Source organism: Vulpes lagopus, chromosome 5 (genome assembly GCF_018345385.1).
Source record: "Vulpes lagopus strain Blue_001 chromosome 5, ASM1834538v1, whole genome shotgun sequence".
NCBI classification, from domain to species: domain Eukaryota; kingdom Metazoa; phylum Chordata; class Mammalia; order Carnivora; family Canidae; genus Vulpes; species Vulpes lagopus.
The window spans coordinates 32,671,972-32,695,921 of record NC_054828.1 but is presented as its reverse complement, the minus strand read 5'-3'; the positions used below and the strand labels follow the sequence as shown (position 1 = coordinate 32,695,921).

The 23,950-nt window shown below is 51.8% G+C and overlaps 1 protein-coding gene across 1 annotated transcript in view; it reads right to left on the bottom strand.

Moving 5' to 3' along the window:
- RHOQ (ras homolog family member Q) overlaps positions 1-20,645 on the bottom strand; it is a 40,071-nt gene extending 19,426 nt beyond the window's left edge. Inside the window, exons 1-2 of the mRNA XM_041757572.1 lie at positions 20,362-20,645; positions 19,804-19,862 (exon numbers count right to left, since the gene is read on the bottom strand). Coding sequence (XP_041613506.1) covers positions 19,804-19,862; positions 20,362-20,503 — 201 coding nt within the window. The 5' untranslated portion in view covers positions 20,504-20,645. The remainder of the gene's footprint in view (positions 1-19,803; positions 19,863-20,361) is intronic.
- Positions 20,646-23,950: the final 3,305 nt, after the last annotated feature.

Genomic DNA, 23,950 nt, shown 5'->3' with positions numbered 1-23,950 from the left:
AGGAGCCGCATACAGGACGGGAGGCTCCTGGCCCACATGGTGGCTGCTAGCTCGGGCCCAGGCCCAGCCACCTCCAGTCCGTTTCAATCAATTCAGGGCAGAGGAATAGACAGGTGGCAAAGGAGGGCTGAGGGCAAAGTTGACTTTGTGACTCACACTGAGGGGTGTTGCTGGTTTCGGAAATGCCCATGCTTATGGCAGGCAAGGACTGAAGTCGGGCGTTTTATTGAATTGCACCAATACACCTCGAATATGCTATTTACTTCTTTCAAATATGTTTTGTAAAATGAAGGTGAACGAGGTGTGAGGGCAGGAGAGCACGAGTGGGCACGTGGACGGTGGCGGGGCCGCGGGGGGCCCCCACAGGCTCGCGGAGGACACAGCTGCCGGCGCTTCGGAGGGCTGGCCGTGAGGTGCTAAGCGGACCCACGTTTGCACCTGCAATCCACGTGCTCCAAGAGGCTCAGCCAATTCAGAAGCGGGGCCTCCCTACGCAAAGAACCTGGCTGGGGGGCACCTGGTGGCTCAGTGGTTGAGCGTCTGCCTTCAGCCCAGGGCGTGATCCTGGGGTCCTGGGAACGAGTCCCACGTCGGGCTCCCTGCGTGGAGCCTGTTTCTCCCTCTGCCTGTGTCTCTCTGTGTGTCACTCATGAATATAAATAAATAAACAAACAAACAAACAAACCTAGCTGGGTGGGGGCTGGGACAAGTCCAGAAGCAAATGGAGAGCTGGGGAAAGGAAATCAAAGGGACGGAGTGCTACAGGCAGACCAGGAAGATGGCAACAATGAAACCTGGTGACAAAAGCACCAGAGACACAGTCACTCCAGTGGCTTCGGGTGTCCACTCTCTCGTGTATCCTCTGGACAGCTTGGGGGCGGCACGGGGCCAAGTGCTGTGATCCCGCCCTCCCAGGCACCGGAGCACAGGGCACTAGGTGAAGTGGTGCGGACAGTCGCCGGAGCAGTTGGGCCGGTCAGGGGGGCTGGGAGGGATGGGGGCAGCATGGTTTTCAATCTTGGAGGTGTGGGCCCTCTGGTCTGGCCCCATCCATTGCCCACTAAGGCGAGACCTGTTGGAGCCCGCAGTCCTGCAGGTCAATGCCTTTACTGAGCGTGTCATGTGCTGCCTGGAAAATCAAACAGCACACAGGTCCCTTTGGAGGACACAGGTGACTTAGGCCATCTAGTAAGACACTGGCAATAGGGGGAGGGCCCTGGAATAGTGAATTACAGACGAGGAATCACAGGGCTTGGTCTGAGGTCCAGCCGATGTGCCACTCATGGGCCATCCGTGTAACCCGTAAGAGTTATTATGAGTTATTTTAGTGTCTCTGGGTCTGTTTTCTCATCTGTTAAGAAAACAAATGTGAGACGGGAAGATAGTATCACCTACCTCATAAGGTCGTTGTTAGAGCTAAATGAAATCAACAAGTCCAAAGAAGGCCTCAAATGTAGGCATAAAATTAATGACAAGAAATGCATGTGCTCAGTGGCACAGAAATTCAGTGGGGAGACATTTGGTCCACTCTTGAGGACTATAAGAGGCTGCGTGGAAAAATCCACATGACCTAAGGTTTCTCTGTTAGTCTCCCACCAGGACACTGTTCTTCAGAAGACGTCCCTGGCTCCCCACTGCACCCCTTGGAAAGTCCAAATCCTTTAGCCTGGCGGTGGAGGCTAGCCACAGCTGACATCAAATGCCCTCCCTACCTTGCTTACCGGCTTCCCTGGTGGCCACCCAATGGAGACAGTCTGCTCCTCTCCTGTGTGCCTCCCTCTGTGTTTTCTCTTGACCCAGGATACCTTGTCCTAACTGTGCCCCCTCCTCATCCCAAACCCTACACATACATGTGCCATCTTCTCACCTAAGAAAACTGTCCAGACCCTCCCCTTACCATTGTCCCCAGAGCTGAAAGTGCTCCTTCCCATTGTCATTAATACCTGTAGGTAGGGTTACTAAATCAAGGGGAACTATGGTAGGACACCCTAATAATCTGACATAAGGCAACATTTTGAGAATGAGATTAATGCAAATCAAACTGTGACTGTATTAGTCATCTGCAGCGTGGGTCACCCTGGAAAACACCCAAATCCAATCAAGGGAACTAAAACGTAAGTAAAGAAAGCTGTAACCTAATACAGCATGTCTTGGCCTGGCTGAAAAAGAGGTTAACTGGAAAGTCATGGTCTATAGAGACCCTACAGAAAGTCTAGCAAAGGAGAAATTTCACAATTAGGATATCAGTGTCCACCTAGCTCTGCCAACGGTTCAGATGCTGGATGTGGTGGACACGCCGATCCTGTTCATTAGAAAGCCACGTCTCGTGCGGAAGGAAACGTTCATCACAGGGATTCAGAACCCACATAAAATACACATTTCCTCCAAGATTTCTAACACTGTGTGCTCCAAAGCCTCCATCCCCAGCAAGCCTCTTCCGAATTCATCTTCCCAAGTCCCTTGATGCTGAGGACAGCTACACTGGACAGCAGGCCCCGGAAAGAACAGCCATCACTATAACTTCATTTTAAAATTTGTTTTCTAGTTACATAAAAAAATGGATATGACTTTAGTTAAATCCCAGCGAACTGAACACATGCAGTTATCTCTGATGGCTCCAAAATCCTCTAACGTGACAGTAATTAAAAAAAAAAAAAAAGGCATAAAGCCCCAGGGACAAAGCAAAAAGGAAAGCAGACAAGAGCAAAACAATTTTAGAAGCTGGGAGGCAGAAGAACGAGTGAGAGTTGCCTTAGCAGCCTCAGGGGGCCGGCGACGAGGGGAAAGGTAGGAAGCCCCTATTCTGCACCACAAACCCCGTGCAGGTGTGGGAAGTATAGCGGCGTGTTCTTCTGCACGTGGGCGGGAGCCACAGACCCAGGGATGAGGTCAGCCTGCTTACGCAGGAGTTAAATCCCAGAGTGAACCATGCACTGTCGTGGGGCACTCTCCCCAACCCTGACAGAAGGCGGGGGGTAGTTAGTGTCTGGAGAGGGTAGAGCAGAGGGTTCCCTGGATGGGGGGACACAAGGTCCAGTTGAACAGACTGAATGCAAGGCCAGGACACACACCAAACAGTAAGACCCCTACTCTGCTTCCTGCACTCACCTCCCGGAACAGTGGCAGCTTGGCACGTGCCCCTCAGACAGGAGGGTGGAAGATTCTTTTCTAAGGAATATGAGTAGCCCAAGGGGAAAGATTCCCCAGGGAAAAGGCCCTGGGAGATCACCTCTAGCAATGGTTCTCCAGTGGGGGTGCCAGGGAGAGTGAGGGGTGATGTTGCCCTAAGGGAACATCTGGCAATGTCTGGAGACATTTTTGGTTGTCATGACTGGGGTGAGGTACTACAGGGAGGTGCTTCCTACCTTCGTGGGAAGATGCCAGGGAGGCTGCTAAACATCCTATGAGGGCAGCCCACGTAGCTCAGCAGTTTGGCACCGCCTTCAGCCCAGGGCGTGATCCTGCAGACCCAGGATCGAGTCCCATGTCAGGCTCTCTGCATGGAGCCTGCTTCTCCCTCTGCCTGTGTCTCTGCTCCCCCCCCGACCCCCGCCGTCTCTCATGAGTAAATAAAACATTCCAAAAAAAAAAAATTTAAACATCCTATGATACATAGGATGGCTCCCCACAACAAAGAATTTTCTGGCCCAAAATATCAATAGTGCAGAGATGGGGAAACCCTGACTTTCAGTAAGGGCCGAGTCAGCCGGCTTCACTTATAAACAGAGCTGCTCACATGCTCCAGGGCCACTCTTATAAAAATGAGTGGACCTGTGAGGAATAACCAGGAAAGACAGAGCTCAAAACGTGATACTGTGCAGGAAGGCAAAAGCTTTGAATAACTATCATTATCCTCAGAGAAATTAAAGAAGACACTCAATCAAAAAAGGAAAACAATCCAGACTTAGAAGATGCCAAAGAAAAAAAGAAAAGGAACAGAAAAAGGCTCTTAAAAATTAAAAATAGTATCATATTTAAAGAAGTGATAGAAGGGGTGGATGATGAAATTGAGGAACTCTCCCCAAAATAGAGCAAAAACACAGAGGAAGCAAATATTTTAAAAACAACAACAACTGAGGACCAGTCCAAGAACTCCAATATTTAAAAACTGGTAGTTCTAGTGTAACAAGGAATATTAACTGGAAATGAAAAGATTAAAAGAAATAAATCAAGAAAATTTCTCAGAACCAAAGGACATGAGTTTCCAGATTGAAAGGGTCCACAATAACCAGCTAGACTTTACCCCAAAGCCCATGATTGTGAAATTTCAGGAGGTTAGAACGGCAGATCCTAAGTTTCCAGAAAGGAAAACCAGGTTCTTGACAGCAAATCAAGGATCAGATTGGCATCAGGCTTTTCAACAGCACACACAGAAGCTAGAAGACAATGGAGCCACACCTTCAAAATGCTAACAGGTGAAAAAAAAGGTTTCCAATCTATTTTCAAAGTGTCAATCAGGTCTGAAGGAAGTAAAAGGATTTTCAAAAATGCCAGATGTCGAAAGTTTTGCCTACAATGCACCTTTTCTCGGGAAGCTAATAAAACATATGCTCCCGCAGAATGAGGGAATCAACCAAGAAGACATGAAAAATAAAATAGGGATCTAACTCAAGAGAAAGAGCCCAAGGGAGCCCCAAAACCATGAAGGGAAATCCCAAGCTGTGCAGCAGGCTGGAGGCAACCAGCCCAGACAGGAGCGCATCAGAAGTGTCATGAGGGAGGACTCCAAGAAGAAACTGGTAGAAAGTCTGATACGTCTGATTGTGTGAAAAGGCAAGTTTGGGGTGAAACAGCGAAGCATGTAGTGAAAAAGGCAAGGGAAGAAGCAATATAATTACTAATTTCAGGGAACAAAAAGTGGCACAAAAGGGAAGAGTAATTATAGTACACCACATGGCTCAGCTGTGCCAACATAGTGATGAAAATCTAAACATTGATCAATGATGGAACAGAACTACAATCTCGCTACTGTGAAAGGGTGGCTGGGAAGTGGAAAGCATCTATGAAAGAGCTAAAGTCTCATCATTCATGGTGTGAAGTCAAAAGAGGGTACTTTTTAGCAAAATAAACAGCTAAGAGTTTAAATTGGAAGGAAAGTGGACAGCAATCTCCTGTTTCTCCATAATAGGATCTCACAGAAATGCTGGCTCTTTAAACTATGTGCCTATACAACTTTAATAAAAATGAAATGACTTTTTAAAAATTGGGGGAAAACAGAATAAAGTATAAAAAAGTAAATTTCTAAATATATTCAATATCACCACCTAGAGCCAAATACTAACATTTTGACAGTTTTTTTCCAATTTTTTCCTTCACATATGACATATATGCATATTTCTCAAAGCTGTGATCATGCTGCATATATAGTTTTGAGTTTTGCTTTTTCTCAACACATCATTAGCTTTTTCACATATCTTTAGGTATTTGTTGAAAGCAATCTTTTTAAAAGATTTTGTTTATTTATTTGAGAGAGAGAGAAAGAGCGAGAGGGAGAGGGAGAGAGAGTAGACTCTGAGCTGAGCACAGAGCTTGATCCCACAATCTCAAGATCATGACCTGAGCCTAAACCAAGAGTCAGATGCTTAACTGAGTGAGCCCATCCAGGCACCCCTTCAAAGCAGTTTTTAATAGCTGTGATTATCCTCACACCAGACCACCATTTAACAAATCCCTTTTTAAAAAAAAAAAGATTTCATTTATTCATTTGTCAGAGAGAGAGAGAGAGAGAGAGAAAGACCGAGAGAGCACAAGCAGGGGAAGCAGCAGGCGGAGGGAGAGGCAGGCTCCCGGCTGAGCAAGGAGCCCGACGTGGGACTCAATCCCAGGACCCCAGGATCACAACCCAAGCCAAAGGCAGAGGCCCTACCAACTGAGCCACTCAGGCGTCCCAACAAATCCCTTTATACTGTGCATTAATGTGTTTATCACTATTATAAAAATCACTGTGAAAAATAGAGTTTTATGTAAATCTCTGTGTATTCTGAATGCTTCCTTGGTGTAAATTTGTAGAAATGGATCACCAAAATGATCTTTGCCAAAATGACCCCTAAACAGTTTGGCCCATTTTTACTCCCAGCAATGGTGCACAGAGCATCAGCTTCCTTAACTCCTGGGTATCAACTTTTCCCAACTTGTCCAATTTGAGAAGTAAAAGAAAAAGGCTTTCTTTGCATATCTCTGCATATTGCATGATCGCTGGCTGTAGTTGTCCCCATTTATCCACGGGAATACATTCCAAGACCCCCAATGGGTGCCTGAAACTGCAGACAGCACTGAACCCTGTGCTAGACCCATCCACACACAGCTATGATGAAGTTAAATTCATAACTTAGGTACAGTAAGAGATGAACAACAACAATAATAAAATACTATACTAAGCACAAGCTATGTGAAGTGGCCCCTCTCTCGACATATCTTACTGTACTGTACTTGCCCTTCTTCTTGTGATGCTGTGAGACGCTAAAATGCCCCCGAGAGGAGATGCAGCAAGGTGAATGACATAAGCACTGTGACCTCATGTCAGGAGACTGTGGCCCCTCTGAGGACATGTCAGAAGGAGGGTGCGCGGGACCGCAGTTGACCACAGGTAACTGAAGCTGTGGGGAGCAAAGCCAGGGACGAGGGGGAGACTGCATGCTCTTCTTCTTTTGTGAGCTTTAGGTTTATGTCTTGTGTTTATTTTTCCACCGAGACCACATGGTAAATTAAGCCTTTGGCAACCTCATTTGTATCTGGATCTCTTACGAGTTAACACAAATCAGACCCATGGACCCACTGATCCGTGGGGGCCTGGATCGTGTTTCTGAATCTCAATGGCCCCACTATCTGTGAGGCTCTGGGCAAGGAGCCAAGCAGTGTGACACCCTTATGTCACCCCTCACATTTTACCATCGTCACCTTCTTGTGGCACATCACTTTTCTTTTCCTTTTTTCTCTCCTCCCCTCCCTTTTCTTTCTTTCTTCTTTCTTTCTTTCTTTCTTTCTTTCTTTCTTTCTTTCTTTCTTTCTTTCTCTTTCTTTCTTTCTCTCTCTCTCTCTCTCTTTCCTTCTTTCTACACATCACATTTCTACTTGTATTTGCATTTTGGTCACCTGTATACATCTTCTCTTCCTACTGGGATCTAAATTCCTACCTGATGAGTCTTTATCCCTCACCCCACTTATGTTTAACAGATACTCTTATATCTGGTGAATAAAGACACAAGGTGTGTGTGTGGGGGGGGGGGGGTTTGGGAGACTATGAACAGAGGTAGAGATGGAACCAGAACACGGGAAAGGGGGATGGGAGACCAGCTCCACCCCTCCCTGAGGCAGAGGTGAAGACAGCACCAGCAGCACAAATCCAGCAGAGCTTTACTTTCTGCCTCGGCACCAAAAGCTGGTAACCAGAGCCTGGGGCAGAGTGTCTGTGTAATAAAGGCTGAATGAAAGGAATAAAAAGGAAAGATAAAGATTATGCAGCCATAAAAAGGAATGAACTACTGATACATTCTAAAAAATGGAAGAACTTTGAAAACATTACACCAAGTGAAAGAAGCCTGATACAAAAGGCTGCATATCACACAATTCCATCCATATGAAATGTTTAGAACGGGCAAATCCACAGAGTTAGGAAGCAGTTTAGTGGTTGCCAGGGGCTGGGGGGACAGGAGTATGAGTGGTGATGGCTGATGGGGATAGGGTTTCTTGAGGGGATGATGAGAATGTTCTGGAATTAAACAGTGGTGATGGATGGTTGCACAACTTTGTAAATATATAGAATTCAGTGAATGTGAATTATCTCTCAATTTTTATTTATTTTTTAAATTTTTAAAAAAGATTTTATTTATTTATTAATGAGAGACACAGAGAAAGGCACAGACGTAGGCAGAGGGAGAAGCAGGCTTCCTGCAGGGAGCCCGACGTGGGACTCGATCCCGGACCTCGGGATCACGCCCTGAGCCAAAGGCAGGTGCTCGACGGCTGAGCCACCCAGGTGTCCCTATATCTCAATTTTTGAAAAGGAAAGAAAAGTAAAACTTATACCCCAAATGGCTTGGTCCACTAGGAATTTCTGAGGACTCAGTTTCCTTATACCAACACCAGCTGTGGTGCTTCCACACTGCTCTGTTAGGTGGGGCAGTAGGATGGCACAGCTCCCCGCAGGGAAGCAGACAGCACTGCGGTCTCCCCTCCTCTCAAGGCCAAGCTGAACAAGTCAGCCAACTCACCCCCCATTCCCCCCACGTCCCCCCCCCACACACACACCTTGAACAGAGTGCCACAGGACACTCTGGAGGGACACCTGACATAAAACACACTGCAGGACTCCTAGAGATCCAGACTCACTGGAGAACAGTTCACATCCTGGTCAATATTTTCTCCTAATAGACCTGGCGGCCTTTCTGCTAATGGGCTCTATGAGTTAAGAAATGAGTTCTATTAACGCTTTAAATGGGCAATGCTTTAGAATGACCACCTATAATCTGATTTTAAAGACTTTGAATAATGTCCAGACAGATCAGAATCCCCTTTAAGATGCACTGTTGTGATTGGAAAGGTTCTTTCCAGAATAAACTTTTTTTTCCTAATGATTTTATTTATTTATTCATGAAACACACACACACACACAGAGGGAGAGAGAGAGAGAGAGAGAGAGAGAGAGGCAGAGACACAGGCAGAGGGAGAAGCAGGCTCCATCCAGGGAGCCCGACATGGGACTTGATCCCAGGACTCTAGGATCACGCTCTGGGCCAAAGGCAGGCACTAAACCGCTGAGCCACCCAGGGACCCCCAGAATAAACTTTCTGACAGATTCCTCCAAATTCCACACTCATCTAGCCCCTACTGGGATCCCCCAATCTTGTGCTAAATGCTGTGCACATGCAGCACCCCTCTGGGCGCTGAAAATCTGGGTGCTGAGTACAGATTTCTACATGAGTAAGACCAAATGCTAGACTGTGGCCTATGGACAATTTCTCTGATGAAATTCAAAGAAGGGGTTCAAGTGCAAGATGGCTGGAGTCACAGAGGAGGAGGTCACAGGGTGCCTCAACCAGGAGGACCTTCTCACTTTCTTCAGGCTTGGACAAAGACCTGGATGAAGGCTTCAGCCTTTCCACACACCCCAGGCTGAAGGAGGCAGGGACCCTGCCACCTCTCACCTCTTCCCCCTCACATCCAGGCCCCTCCCGACACCACCCCCCACTCCCCAAGAGACAGAGCCCACTAGAAACACCTTAAGGTAATAAATGTGAGCCCTGAGCCAGCTCACGGGGGAGGACAGCCCTTTGAAAAGTAAGCTGGGGTAAATGGCATTTTAATTGAACTGGACAATCAGGAATAAATGTTCTCTCTCACTGGCAGCTCTTAGAGGGGGCATACTTTGAGCCAACACATTTATAAACCCAACCATCATGCCATCTGAAAGAGGACAGTTTTTCTATGCTGAAATAAGTTTGGAAAAAAAGAAAGAGGGCAGCCTGGGTGGCTCAGTGATTTAGCGCCTGCCTTTGGCCCAGGGCGTGATCCTGGAGACCCGGGATCAAGTCCCGCGTCGGGCTCCCTGCATGGAGCCTGCTTCTCCCTCTGCCTGTGTCTCTGCCTCTCTCTGTCTCTCTCTCTGTGTCTCTCATGAATTTAAAAAAAAAAAATCATTTTGGAAAGAAAAAGACAGTGGGAGGAGGGAGAGAGAGAGAGACAGAGAAAGAATGGGAAGAAGGAAGGGAGGGAAGGAGAGAGGGAGGGAGGGAGGCCAGCCGGCCAGGAGAATGGACGAGAAGGACACTCACACAGAAGGCTTTGGTCAGCCAGAGTAATGACTGCCGAGAAGCATGTCTGAGTAACAGCCCTTCCTCCAACCCCTCCTGGTGACCTGCCTGGGGAGTTTTAATACAAAAGGACGTCACAGCCCATCTGTTGCTTTGGAACTAATTTAGTACAAACCAAACTGGCATAGTCCTCAGGGGCAGGTCTGTCACCACCCAGAGTGCTAACCTCAGCTACAGTGACCAGAGCAGGGCCCATGCCCCAACCTGTCTAGCTACTTAATGCACAGGAGAAAAAATATGCCTTGGGACTTAGACCTCATCAAGGAATACCAGTGGGGCCTACTGTGTGCACAACCCCAGGCCAGACAGCACATCAAGGGAATCAAGGGCAGCTGAGGAAGTTCCCTTTCAAATATCTTCTGATAGTGCCCTTGGCTCCATCTGCACCAGGTGAGCTAAGTAGCAGCTTCGATTCATTCCAACAAATACGGAGAGTCCCAGCCATGAGTGAAGAATGAGAGATGGGGTGTGTGGAGGTGCATTTGCTGGGGTGGGGGTTAAAAAGTGAATAAATAATGTTCCCTGCACTCCAGGAACCATGTATAAGGTAAGGGTGCATATGTGTGATGTCTGTGTGTGTGTATGTGTTGTGTGTACAGTTTGCTGTGTGTAGTGTATGTGTGTGGTGTATATGTGATGTGTACAGGGTGTGTGTGTATGAGGTGTGTGTGCATGCGTGTAGTATGCATGTGGTATATGTGTATGTGTGTGTGAAGTGTAGTTACAAGTGGGTATGTGTGTGTATGTATGGTGTAAATGTGGTATAGATGGGGTGTGTGTGTGGTATATATGGGCTGTATGTATAGCATGTGTGTGTGCAATGTGTATGTAATATAGTATGTGTGTACATATATGGTGTGTGTATGTGTGTGGTGTATAAGCAGTGTGTGAGGGGTGTATGTGGTATGTGTATCTGTGTGTGGTGTATATGTGGTGTGTGTGTGTGTGTGTGTGTGTGTGTGTGTGGTGTGCATGTGTGTGGTGTAATGTGGTGTGGGGGGGTGGGGGGCAGGGGATCCAGGGGGGAGTGGGGAGGCCGGGGAGGGGCGGAGGGGAGGCGGCTTGCTACCAGAGGACAGTAAGTACCTACACGTGCCTGAACCAGGGGCTGTGACCTTCCAGCCGGCACCAGAGTCGCCGCAGGGTCTGTGGTGACACAGCCGTCCCCCAGCTTCTGATTCAGCAGGCCTGGGGCGGAGCTAAGAAATTGGATTTCTCACCAGTTCCCAGGAGCTGGGTTGTGGCCCGAGGAGCGCATGGGGAACCAGAGCAGTGACTCTAACTTTTGCGGAGCACCCAGCACCTGTGCGAATCCAATCTGGGCGCTCCCTCCACCTGCGGGCCAACCTGGAGGACCCGGATCAGGACAGAGCTGGCCCCTCAGGGCTGCCCATCCTTCAGCCACCTGGGAGCTCCAGGGGCAGGCCTGCCCCTCGCCAGGTCCCCATCCAGATGCCGCACTCGGGGACTGTTTGCTGACTGCGCGAATGTTTTCATCACGTCTGGGCAGCCCGGGGCGAGCACCGGGGGCAGAAGGAAAGGGAGTCCACGCGGACCCGGCGTCCGTGGGGACGGCTCAGGAAGGTGAGCCAAATCACCAGCGGGTGGGAGAGGCCGACTGCGGCTGGAAACAGGGAATGTTCCGTTGTAAGTGGGACAGATTGGAAATGTTTCCATTGGAAACAGTTTTCACCTAAATAAGAAGCCTTAGAGGGAGGAAGGCAGGCCTGGGACTGCCCCTACTGGGGCAGGTAAGGCACCTTGGCAGGCCGAAGCTGCCCCCTCCCCCTGGCAGCCCCCAAATAGTAAGTCATGTCAAGTCAAGGCTAGCAGGCCAAGCCAGGGCAAAGACACGAAGGGGTGGGGAGGGCGTCCTGCCTCCTCAGCGGGAGGACAGTCAGCTTAAGTCAACATAGAACCTTCTGGGTCCCCCCTTCCCAGGAAAAGGCTACACCTGTATGCAGCAAATAGCACTGAGCTTCCTGCACACCCTCACCAGCACTGCTGCCACCTGCACCCCCAGGGGAAGGCCTCTCAAAGCCAGAGTGCAGGTCAATGAACAGATGGACGAAGCGTCCTTAACTTCCAGGGCGCGGTGTGTGGAGGAGCCGCTTCAGCAACAGCCCCTACTGTTCCTCCTACAGACACCATTCCGCAGCTCTTCTCGCTAGAAAAACGATGGGCTCGGAATTTACTTTTTGCATGAAACGTGCAACAACAGAAATATATGTGATGTAAAAGAGACACCTGACACCATGGAGCTATTTGCGTGAGAACTTTAACATAAAAATCCCAGGACGTGGGAAGGGACAGCTTGCCTGTCAACTTGCTGTCGCCTTTTCCCAGCTCCGTGGCCTGGAACGAGTCACCTACCCTCCCTGAACCTGCAAAAGGAGGCAAACACCACTTGCGTCCCTTACTCACCTAGCGGGTGAGAGGCCTCCAGGAGGTACCGAAGGCAACATGCTTCCCACTCTGTAAAAATGCCACTCAGTGGGGAGTGTGTCGTTATTAAACCCCAAATTCTACCCTGAGTCTGGGCACGGCTGGCAAGTCTGGGGACTGGGAGAGAGGCGGCTGGTTCCCTACTCCCACCAGTCATTTGAAAAGAGACAGTGACAACAATAAAGTCCCTTCCCCCTTCCCCTGCTTTCTGTTCTATTAAAATCAAGAAGCAACACTGCGCCAGATTAATATCTCTCTAATTACTGAGATGTCAGTTACCAGGTGAAACACTCCATAATTTAGGGATCAGCCCTGCTCCACAAGTTGACACTGATACCAGGGATCTGGGGTCCAGGAAGACACATCTGGGACTCCCCCATGCCTATGCTCCCCATGCTCTTCCTCCCCACCTAGGATGTGAGTTCCCCGTGACCCTCTGCCTGCATGACCTCATTTAATCCAACGCTCCCAAGCTTTCACTTCATGGAGCTGAGAAAAGATCATGAGTTCTGCACATGGTGGAGTGGAGGGGCCAGCAGTGAAATGACTGAGGTGGGATGGCCCCCGCTGGAAGGGACAGCCCAAGCCCAGGGATCCCTGTCCCAGGCCCTACCCCGCTGCCTTGAGCCCCAGAGCTGGGAAGCTCTGGTTGGATCCAATGACTCCACGAGGAGGTACATCCCTGTGTACCCATTTTACAGATGAGAAAAACTGAGTTTCTGAGAGGCTAAGACCCCCTCACTGGGAAGTGGGCCCTGGCAGTGCAGTGCTGGGGCCAGTGGGGCAGCCACCAGTACACCCTATTCTCTCCCACCTCTTCCTGAAAGCCAATGTCTTCCACAAAGTTCAGCCCCACCACCTCTTCTCAGTTGGGACCATGCAGCACCCAGCTTCACAGGATGAGCTTTCTCAGCCGTGTAGACAATCTGACCCCTCCGTTCCCCCACAGGAGAGCGGAACCCAGAGCAGGCCCTGCAACAACGCCACCTGAGCCAAACTGCTGGGAAGCCCCCAAAGCTGGCCTGGACCATCGCCCTCGCTACCATGGACTGAGCACTAGGCCACGTGGGGTGACTACAGACACCATCTCTAATCCTCACGGCAGCCCTGGGAAGCAGGCATTGTGTCCCCAGTGTGCAGGGAGGGAGGAGCAGCTGGCCCAGGGCCTTAGAGCTGGTCTGCGAGATCCAAAACCCAGGCTGCCTCCTCCTCGAAAGACCTAGATGTGAGAGACCTCGGGAACACTGTGGAGGCCTGAGCCTGAGAGATGGTGTTGGGGTGACCAATAACCCTGGGGAGCACTAAGCCCCCAGGCTCTAGGTCAGGGTATAATTGATGCCTGCTGTATATCTCCGAGCTGTGATTCCTCCGGGCCTTGGACACCTACAATATTAGAGTTTTTTTCCAAGCAATGAGTTGTGCTGGAAGCTATCATCAAAGGGCTGTAAGCTTAGTCTTTGGTTAACCTTTTAGGAGAAATGAGCTGACAGCCAAAGAGGCATCAGCTCAATCTGAGAAATATTTGTTGCGCGCCTTGCACGCCCCAGGCACCAGACTAAGTGCTGGAATTGTGGGGGAAAGTCACAGCCCACGGTCCTCACAGAGCTCAGAGAGCAAGAACTGGCCCCGGAGGGCCCGGCAGGCAGTAGGCGTGGGAGACCCCCACTTGGGGAGCCCGGGAGAGCTCGCGTGAAGCGGCCACAGGCCACCAGCCACCACCAGGCCACCCCACTGCCCACCTCCCCGCGCTCCTGCGCGCTTCCCTGTACAAGCAGTTGCCTGCCAGAAACTAAAAGAGGAACAGCAAACTGCTGAGGGCAAGGAAAGCTGCTCCTTGATCCAAGCTTGCCAAATTAGGGCAAAACCAAGCCCCTCTGAGTGAAAGGAAATCCAGCTGAGGCTCTCAAATTTTAATTTTTAAAGACATGTGTGGCCTCTGGTTTTAGTTCTTTGTTAACTTCTCTTCCCTCCTCCTTGCAGTTTGCTCTTCTGTATCTGAGGCCTCCTGGTGTACCCACTGCTGCCAACACATGTGTCATTGCTAGAAACTGATACCCCCACGGAAAGCTGCTTTGTTTTGTCTTGTTGTAATACTGTTAGGGCTCATCTCCCGAAACCCCAAATTCCACAACAAAACCGCGAATACCCAGTTCCCCAAAAAGCCCCTGACCCATGAGCTGTGAAACAATGCTTCCCACCTTTTTCACATCCTGGCACACACAGAAATGACAACATATGCTCAGGCCCCTTGAGGCTGAACACTGCACCCCTACCCTGGCCCTCCCAGAGCCTGAGAGGATGGGATCTGAGCACACCTGTAACACCCGCTTCTGATACACCTGCTGGGAAGCCCTGGCTCCTGGAGTGTAAACGTCAGTAAACCTCAAGAGAATCATGACACAAGTGGAGGAGCCAGCCAGATCAGAGGGCCAGGGAGGGGGACAAGGCCCATGTGCACACACCTAGAACCAATGAGAGCTGACACAGACCAACCCCACTCTGAGGCTCCCGCGTGCTGGACCACGGTCTGTGCTGACAGATCCCAAACCCGCTTTGGAGTGACAAGAAGGGGCGCACACGGCATTCAGTCACTGCAGAGGCTTTGGAGCCCACCGAAGGCTGTCCACCTTCCCAACGCAGAGGAGGAAAGCAGCATTCTGTGTAATGTGGTACAGGCTAGGGATATAAATAGCTTCTAAAAAGGTTAGGGAAAACGCAAAGACGACAAATCTACAGTAGGTTACTAAGGGAAACCAGGATGCTTGGTGCCAGCAGCTCACCTGTTGAAGCTCCTCCCAAACTCTGCTCTCGGGGCTCTTTGGGGATGCAGTGTGGGGCTGCTGGCACCTGGGGTCTCTGTGATGCGAGTGGGTGCTTCCTAAGCCCTACTAATGTTCCCTGCGGGCCCTCCCCTCCAAGTAAGAAAATCCTTTTTCCTAATTACATGTCTGTCCAGTTTCCATAGGCCTGCTCACTCTCAATTTCCCCATCTGGCAAAAGTCTACCTTCACAGGTACAGTGAGGATGGCTGCCTGAAGGGAGGAGCCTGATGTGTGGCAAACTCTGGCCCTTCCCCCGGCTCCTTCCCATTCTAGGAGGCGCTAAGGTGCCACCCCATGAAACACAGAAGGTGGGGCATTCCAAGGCTGCCTCCCCTGGAGATTCCCTTCTGGAGGGAAAGTACTTCCCTGGTTCCCCAGAGGGCTTGGAGGGCAGCCACAGCTGCTGCGCTATGTCAAGGAAGAAACAGATCTCACTTGTCACTGAAAAGCCAACCCCAGGGACACCTAAGTTAAGGATATTTATAGCTCTCGTATATGCATCCTTGAACCTGCGCGTGTTTAAATCAACAGACATAGCAACAGCACACCCAAAAGCATCCATATGGACTTCCATACACCGAGGCAGGGGCTAAATCTGGAACTTCAGGGAACCCAAACGCAACCCGCAACACACACCCTCCTGAGCGTGGGTATTCTGGGACCTGGGATAAACTGGGCGTCAGTCCTTCCCGGGTCAGGGTATCAAGTTCTGCCTTCCTGCCAAGGATTAAGAGGTCAGCCTGCAGCCTGAAGCTCAAGAGCAGCTTGCCAGGCAGCTCCCACCAGCTCCTCTGCTCAGGGAGCAAGAGCTCTTCCCGCTTCCCCTGAGCTCCAAACAGCACGGAGGCCTGAGGGAGCATATTGCCTGTCCAGTCCCTCCCTGAGCGAGGGGCTGCTGCTGCAGAGCACACGCTGAAGTCCTGGAAGCCGGACAAGAAAAGAGAAGCTCCACAGAGGCCCAGGCCGGAAGCCAGACCCCTTCACAAGGCCCCAGGGGAGGAGGAAGCCACCTCTGCCCTCAACTTCCACTCCAAAGTGCTGGGCAGTCGAAATGTCAGGCTGCTCCCGGGAACACCCAGGGGCTCGGCCAAGAGAGGGGGGCTTCCCTTGGGCCAAGTGTGGTGGGGATGTGGAGTGATGTGTCCAGGCAGTGCACATGATGGAGACTACAGCTACCCAACAAACTCACATTCATACTCATTCATTCTTTCTCCCTCCCTCCCTCCCTCTCTCTCTCTCTCTGCCAACAGTCTCAGAGGCCAAGGGGAAGCAACCTCCTCTGGAAGCCAAAAGATCACCTACTACAGTCAGGTCTTACGTTCCTGAATGTGTAAATTGGGCTGTTACTTCTGGCTTTGAACTTGATTGGGGTCAAAAAGGAGACCAAGAGTGAGCACACAGATTAGAGGTTCCAACCCAGGGGAGGCGCTATTTCTGTTATTCAAATACAGTGAGTGACCCTTTTAAGCAAAGATTATCGGAAGAAAGTGACTTTTTCCAGTGCTGCTTGCTTCCTCCTCAAACCCGTCTTACCTCCCAAAGCACAACCAGCAGAAACCTACTACATACCCCACTTTTTCTCAACATGTACACTGAACTCTTAGTTTTTCTAAGTTTCTCTTACATCCCTGGGCATACAGGCTCTGATGGAGAAAGGACACCCTCTGATACCACAGGGCACCCAGTGCAGGGAGCTCTGGACTGCGTCCACGGGTCCAGTGATGGGGACGGTGGGAATCCTTAAGTATAAGCTGGCTCCATTCCTCTGGTCAAGAGGTTCTAGGATCTGGCATCTGGTGGAATTTCTATCAACTCCAGACATAATACACTATCCTCCTCCACCTGTGACCCCCTCCCCCCAGCCAAACTGCCCAGAGTGAGGTACAATAATTTCTTGTAAAATCTCTACCCATTTACTATGAGTGAAGAACAGGTGACAGCTGCTTTCACATACAGTAAGCAGCATAGATTCTAATTGTCCACATTTGTACCAGATGCCCAAAGAAGGTTAAATACAGCTAGAATCACATGGCTAGTACAAGGTAGAGATCTGAGCCCAGGCTTCTTTGGTTTCAAAGCCTGTGGGCTTCTCTCTGCTGTCTGTGAGGCTTAAAAATGTCTCTCTATATGTAACGTGTGTGTGTATGCATGTCTGTGTGTCTAGTTATCATTACTATTATTAATCTGGTGCTGATTCATAGGGACATGAGATCTCAATGACGAAGTACAATGCAGGAGTCTCCTATTTGGCACACATGAACAGATACCTGGTTCAGATACTCCTATCCATGCTATCATCAGCCACGGCAGATCCCTATCTTAAATTTACTCTTTCGTCGTCCCCAGGTGCTTTCTTTGTCCCCCCAGGTGCTTTCTTTGTCCAGTGCTCGGTATACACTGGGCACTCCTCGCTTCATCTCATTGATGATGACATTGCTAAGATTGCTTCTTAGTAATAAACCCTTAAATGCTGAAAGATGAATTATCACTAACTGATCTAAAAGGAAAAGTTCCAGACCCTAGGACAAACACCAAGGGGCCCTAAAACACATCTTGGCCAATAGAGTAGGTGTCACATCATTGGGTAACTGAACCTTACTAATAGTTTGATACCATTTGGTATGTATCTTCCCATCTCCACTGGACACAGCAATCACAATAACTTATGGGAAGCCCTGGTTTTGTGCGTGGGTCCAGCTTTGGGTGATGATTTGGATCTGGGTTCTTTCCACTGTAGTGGTAGTACATGACTGCCACTCAGAGAATGGCTGTCCAGATTCCAGGTACCCAGGTCTACAGACCCACAGGGTTCTGGATTAATCAACCCAAGTGGCATCTCAGCTTTTCCAGTGGCTTCCTGTGTGTATAATCACCTCAAACCAGAGCAAATTCAGACCCATGTCCATGTCCCAGCAACACCTGTCCTTGGCTATGTGACCTGAGGTCAGCTACCTAGCCTCTCTGAGCCCCAGTTTCCCCATCTGCAAAGACAGTATCACTTTGCTCATGGGGTTGCTTCTTGGAGAAAACAGTATTTGCATGTGGCTGCCCCATGCCTGACATGCAGAAGGAACTTGGTAAGTATTAGTTGGGTTTGAATGTGCACAGAATAGGTCTGACATATACACATCCTGTTGAATAGGGCTCGTGGTCAAATGAATGGTCATGGTAACAAGTTAAAGGAGAAAGGGGAAGAGGCGGTAGTGAGAGACGTTAAAATTAGAGGCGGTGTTTAAAAACTTCTCTCCTTTTCAATCCCAAACTTCAACCTGTCATTTATCAACTGTACTGTTCAAAAGTCGGGTCTTATTTAATTGACTGGGTTCTGCCTTTTGCCCTCCACACGTTCTGATAGAATAAAGTAACAGCTACAGGGCAGGCACCCAAAAGGGGCCCTGGCAAGCTAAGAACTTGTACTGACTTGGGTCGGTTTGGAGAAAGGGGACAGCCCCTGCCACCTGGCCCTGCCAACAGTTTCTCTATCCTCAGATGCTCCTCTAACTTAACAGTTTAGAAGCCAGAAGCCACATCCAGACACCCTCTGTAAGACATTCTTCACTTCAACCTGGTACCACAACTCTGAACTCCAAATCTAGAAAAGCTGCAAAGAACAGTTCCCTTCTATTGAGCATCTCCCTGGGTGCGCCAGATTCAGTGCTAAGCATCTGGCATATATGTGAACAGAGAACTTTCTGAAGCCCATTTTATAGATAAGGAAACTGTACTCCCGGAGATCCCCCAAGGCACTCTTTAAAGCCCTCAGCTGTTACACGTCCTCAAGGACTCAAGTCTGCATGACACGTGAAATACTTCTGCCCAAGGTTTCACGTCTAATCACAGGGCTGGATTCTGCAAAACTTCATTATACGTAATCATCCCAGCCCCACAGCAAAAGTGAGCCTGGGAAGAGGGACAGAGAGGAGACTTTAATCCTTTAGAACCAACCCCTGATTTGCTAATGGTCAGAGGCTGCCAGGAGGACTGTGCCGTTTTCTTTCTGCACAATAATCTCTCTCAAACAAAACCCAGACAAAGTCACCTGGCCTTCCCAGAGAAGGGTGGGGGCGGGGGGGGGGGGTCTTCCTCTAAGATTCATACTGAACTCCTAACCCTTCCTCCTCCTCCCTACCCCAGGGAGTGGCTGGATGGTTGTTGTTTCTTTTCTTTTTTTTTTTTTTCCCCTGTGGTCCTCTGGTAACACCACAAATTACGTTTGCAGGGACTCGAGTCCCAGAGTGCAATGATGTTGTAATAAACATAACCAGGACCAAATGCCTTCCCATCATATTAGATGATGCCATTTTGCACCAATCAGGCTCCTCAGGCAGGCAGACCACTCACCAATGAGGGACCAGACAGAGGCTGTGAGGGGGAGACCTGGTCATCTGCAACTAAAAATAAGGGCGCTTCATGATTGGCCGCTGCCACTTTGCAACAGGAGTTGGGACCCACACACCAGGCACCATACAGAAAGCACACACAGGCAGAAACTTTCACAGCCCAGGGGTTCACACGGGGTGGGCTGGGATGGGTTTGCTGTTGGGTTGTGTGTGTGTGTGTGTGTGTTTTCCTTTTCCTAATTTGCTGACTTGAGAAAAGAAATAAAGACTCGATCCAGAGGGGCCCCTCGAAGACACGCCCTCCCTCCGAGACACCTCGGGTGCATCTGCCGCCAGCCTGAACTGAGCAGAGGCGAGGGGGTGTGGGCCAGGGGCCAAGACACTCACCTGTCCGGCCGTGTCATAGAGTCCCAGGAGGTACTGCTTGCCCCCTACGGTGACGCTGACTGCAAGGACAGGGCGGGGGCGGGGAGAGAAGCTCGGATTATCCAGGGCCTGGGGCCCTCTGCCCCCACCAGGACCCGCTCTGTCAACCTCCCCGAGCGCGAGCGCGGCGCTCCCGGGGGGTGCCCCCTCCTCCCCAGGGCCGGGCCGGGCGCCCTGCGGAGTGGCGGGCCCGGGCTGCGCTGGGGCCCCAGCTGCCCACCCGTGGCCGCGGCTCGCCCGGTGCCCCGAGCGTCCCCCAGGGGCTTGGGGCCGCAGGAGGAGGCCGTGGGAAGGTCACGGAGGTCGGCCCGGGGCGCCCGGCGCTCGGGAGGCGCGCGGGGCCGGCGGCGGCGGGGAGGGGGGTCCCCGCGGCGGGCGCCCGAGGCCCGGGGGTGGGGCCGGGAGGCGGCGCGGGGCCGGGCGGGGGAGCGCGCTCGGGGGAGGCGGCGAGGGGGCTCCGCCAAAGTTGCTCCAAAGTTCCCGGCCGGGAGCGGCCCCTTAGTCAGCAGTCGCCCTTACCTGCGTAGTGGTCGAAGACGGTGGGCACGTACTCCTCGGGGAAGGCGTCGTTGGCATAGCTCATGAGTAGGCACGTCTTGCCCACCGCCCCGTCGCCGACCACCACGCACTTGAGCATCAGCGCGCCGGGCCCGTGAGCCATGCTGCGGCCCGCCGGCCTCCGGGCATGGTCCCCCCGGAGCCCCCGCCCCGGCCCCGGGCTCAGCCCCCGCCCGCCTGGGGGGGCCGCCGCCGCCGCCGCCGCTCCGCGCAGCAGGGCCGCCCCCCCGGCCCCATGCAGCGGCTGCCCCCGCCGAGCGGAGGGGGCGGCGGGCCCGGGGCGCTGCCGCCGCCTCGGCCGCTGCCCGGGTCCCCGCCCGGGCCCCGCTCGCCGCGCGCGCCCGCTGCCCCCGCCGCGCCCGCCGCGCCCGCCGCCCGCCGCCCGCCGCCCGCCGCCCGCGCGCTCCCCGGCCCGGCCTCCCCCGGAGGATCCGCTGGATCATAAGACCGGCCGGGCCCGGGGGAGACGGCAACTTTGGGGAGGGCGGCGGAGGGGAGGGGCCAGGCGGCTCTCCCCGCCCCGCGCGCGCCCGGGCCCCTCCCGGCTGCGCCCCGGAGGAGGGCGGGCCCCGGCGCCTCCCCGAGCGCGGCCCGCCCGGCTCCCCGCCCCCCTCCCCGCCCCGCCCGCCCGGCTCCCCGCCCCCTCCGGCTCCCCGCCCGGCTCCCCGCCGCCGCCGCCCGGCCTGCCCGCTCACCCTAGCTTGACTCCCCGCGCGGGGCGGGGCGGGGCGGGGCCCGGCGCCCGGGAGCAGCCCAGGGCTCGTCGCGCAAGTGCCCGCAGGCCCGGAAGCGTCCAAAGCCCCGGTGCTCGGAAGAAGCCGAGGAGGCCTCTCGGGGAACCGCGACGACTTCAACGATGACGCAATAGTCGTGCAGAATTATGCACAGATATTTAAACTGCACCCGGCAGGCAGGATCCATCCTATCGGGCCCTAAGGGCACAAGAGAACTAGAAATCGGGGAGGGAGAAAGGGTTAAAAAAAAAAAAATTTTTTTTTTTTTTTTTTTTTTTTTTAAGGCGCGCGGGGCGGTGGGGGAGGGTGGCGGTGGTCCCACTGCTGCGAGCAGGGACTCGCGGCTTCTCGCCTGGTTCCCCACCGCCGCCGCCGCCGCCGCCGCCACCGCCACCGCCGCGGGCTGTTCACCGCGCGGAGCTTGAATCATCTACTTTGAAACCGGTGACTAAGGGAGTCACGGCGTCTTGAACCTCCGAAGCAACCCCCAGCCAGCAAAGGGAGACCCCACGGGCTCCGGATGCGGCAAATATCCCGTGCTTCGCACCGTTCTCCGAGGTCCCCTTGCGGCCCAGACTGTCCTTCGAAGGTGTTAGGCTGTGATCTCAGAGGAGTGACACCAGCTCTGAGATTCCGCATGTGATGGGGGGAGGGCAGCCCCTGCCCCTGCCCCTGCCCCTGCCCCTGCCCCTGCCCCTGCCCCTGCCCCGTGCCTGGGCCAAGCTTGGCCAGGTCCCTTTCGCCAGCCTCTAGTGATGCTTTGATCCTTAGGCATGGGGGGGTGGGGGGGTACACACCACAAAGACACCACGCCCCTCCCCCTCCTCCTCCCCACCCCACCCACCCCCACATGTGAGAAATTGCTTGTTTTCATTGATTCACAAAATTGGAAGATGCTGTGTTGAAAGGCTTCGCGGAGATCAACTGGACCATCTCCCTCAGCTCTCCCTGAGGTGGTAGGTAAGCAAACAGACCTAGAGAGGCAACGTGGTTATCCCAAAGGCTTCCAGCTAATTCTGGCAAAGACGCAGAGCACACTTTGGGGACTGCCTCCATGCCTCACTTCCCAGGCCTCAACTCTCAAACCTCAAATCTGATTTCCTCTGCCCCAGAAAGATTTCCTAGATTATTGGAAGGTCTCCGTGGAATCACACCGAACATCTCACGGGACCTCTGCGTTTGGATCTAAGTGTGGGTATTGGCCTTCCCCCACTGTTTTGCGTTATGTGGTGAATCGGGAAGATATTTTGTGTGCACTGAATGACAGGTTAAGGAAGGCGGTACAGTGCCTTGAAGTCAGATTTTGGTTCAAGGCCAGTGTCTGCCACTTCCTGTGAGAGGGAAAGAAAGGAAGACTTGTCTTGTCCCCTTTGCCTACAGGACCATTTCTTTAGGCAACATTTATAGAGACTAGTGTTCTAAAAGAAAGATCTATCAAAAAAGGTTAAGGAGCTACCAGAGTACCCCCAGCAGGGAAAGTGCATGTGTCCCAGCTCTGACATTAGGTAACAGTGTTACCCTTGGGCATGTCACTTCTCTTCTCCTGACCTCAGCTTTCTTAGCCATAAATGTGAGCTCATCCATAAGGGTGGAATCAGGTCTCACTCTTGAGAATTCTGGAGCCCTTCAGAATGTGTCCTGAGAGATCCTGGTGAAAGTTTTGGGACAAGGGGAGAAGCAGTTGCTGCAGACATGAGGAAGGCCTTTATGAGGTCGGTCCTGGCACTGGAGGAGAGAAGCTTCTGAGAAGCTTACCCTGTCCAGGAGTCCCTCCTCTCAGTTCTTAAAATACTTCTCAGAGGGGCAGATACTTACTAGGGATCCAAGGAACTGGAGCATCAGCTCCAGAACCTTGGAAAATGGCATCCCACGTTCTGGATGCTCTGGCACAAGCTCTGGGAAAGTCAGAGGACCTCAAAGTGGGGAACCGATGTCAGATGAATCATGCACTGATGACTTCACTGGCAACGGTGACCTCATCCCTTTGGCCCATAGAAAAACCAAAACTGACTGCCAGGAATACTTAGAGCTCTGGGCTGATTCCACCAGTGTGTATGTGGAAGGGGGGTGGGTGGGACTTATCCTGGATGCACAGGTCAACGCAGGGATGGGTGAGCTGGAAGGACCAAACAGATCTCAACGGAAAGCTTACTTTCCTATGAGCAAAGAAGATAATGCCTTAAGTGGTTAAAACAAACAAAAATACAAAAAAACAAAAACGAAACAAAAAAACCCCCCCAAAAACAGTTTTTGATTTCCAGGATTGGAAGGACAAGAAGCAACTTTGTTTCTAAGTGTCCCATAGATTCTGGGCTTGCTTTTCTCCCTTTTGTGACTGCAAATGTCAGAACACACACAGGTCTGTGTGAGAACAGTGAAATCTATACTTAGCCTTCTCCTCTTTTCCCTCTACTTCCTCTTCATTGATTCATCCAGTGTTTCATTTAACAAGCAGTTACCGAGGTCCACTGGATGCCAGGCTTTGTTCCTGGGTGCGGGACAAAGAGTGGAAAGCCACGATCACTGGAGAGGGAGCCAGAAACAAGCCGATGAGCAAACAGGTAATCACTATATAATGCGGTCAGTGCTGTACTGGAGGCTAAAGAACAGCCTTCTGGAAGCACAGAGAAGGCTGTTGGTACCTAGCCCTAGGTGCGCTGAGGAGGGATTTGCAGAAGGGGATCACTGGCCTGGGGTTTAAGAGGCTAATAGGAGCAAGATAAAAATGGCTGGGAAAGACAGCCCTGCAGTACACAACTTTTTGGGATTGGGGAGCCATCTAGGGTGGACAGAGTACAGGAGTAGTGGTGCAGGGG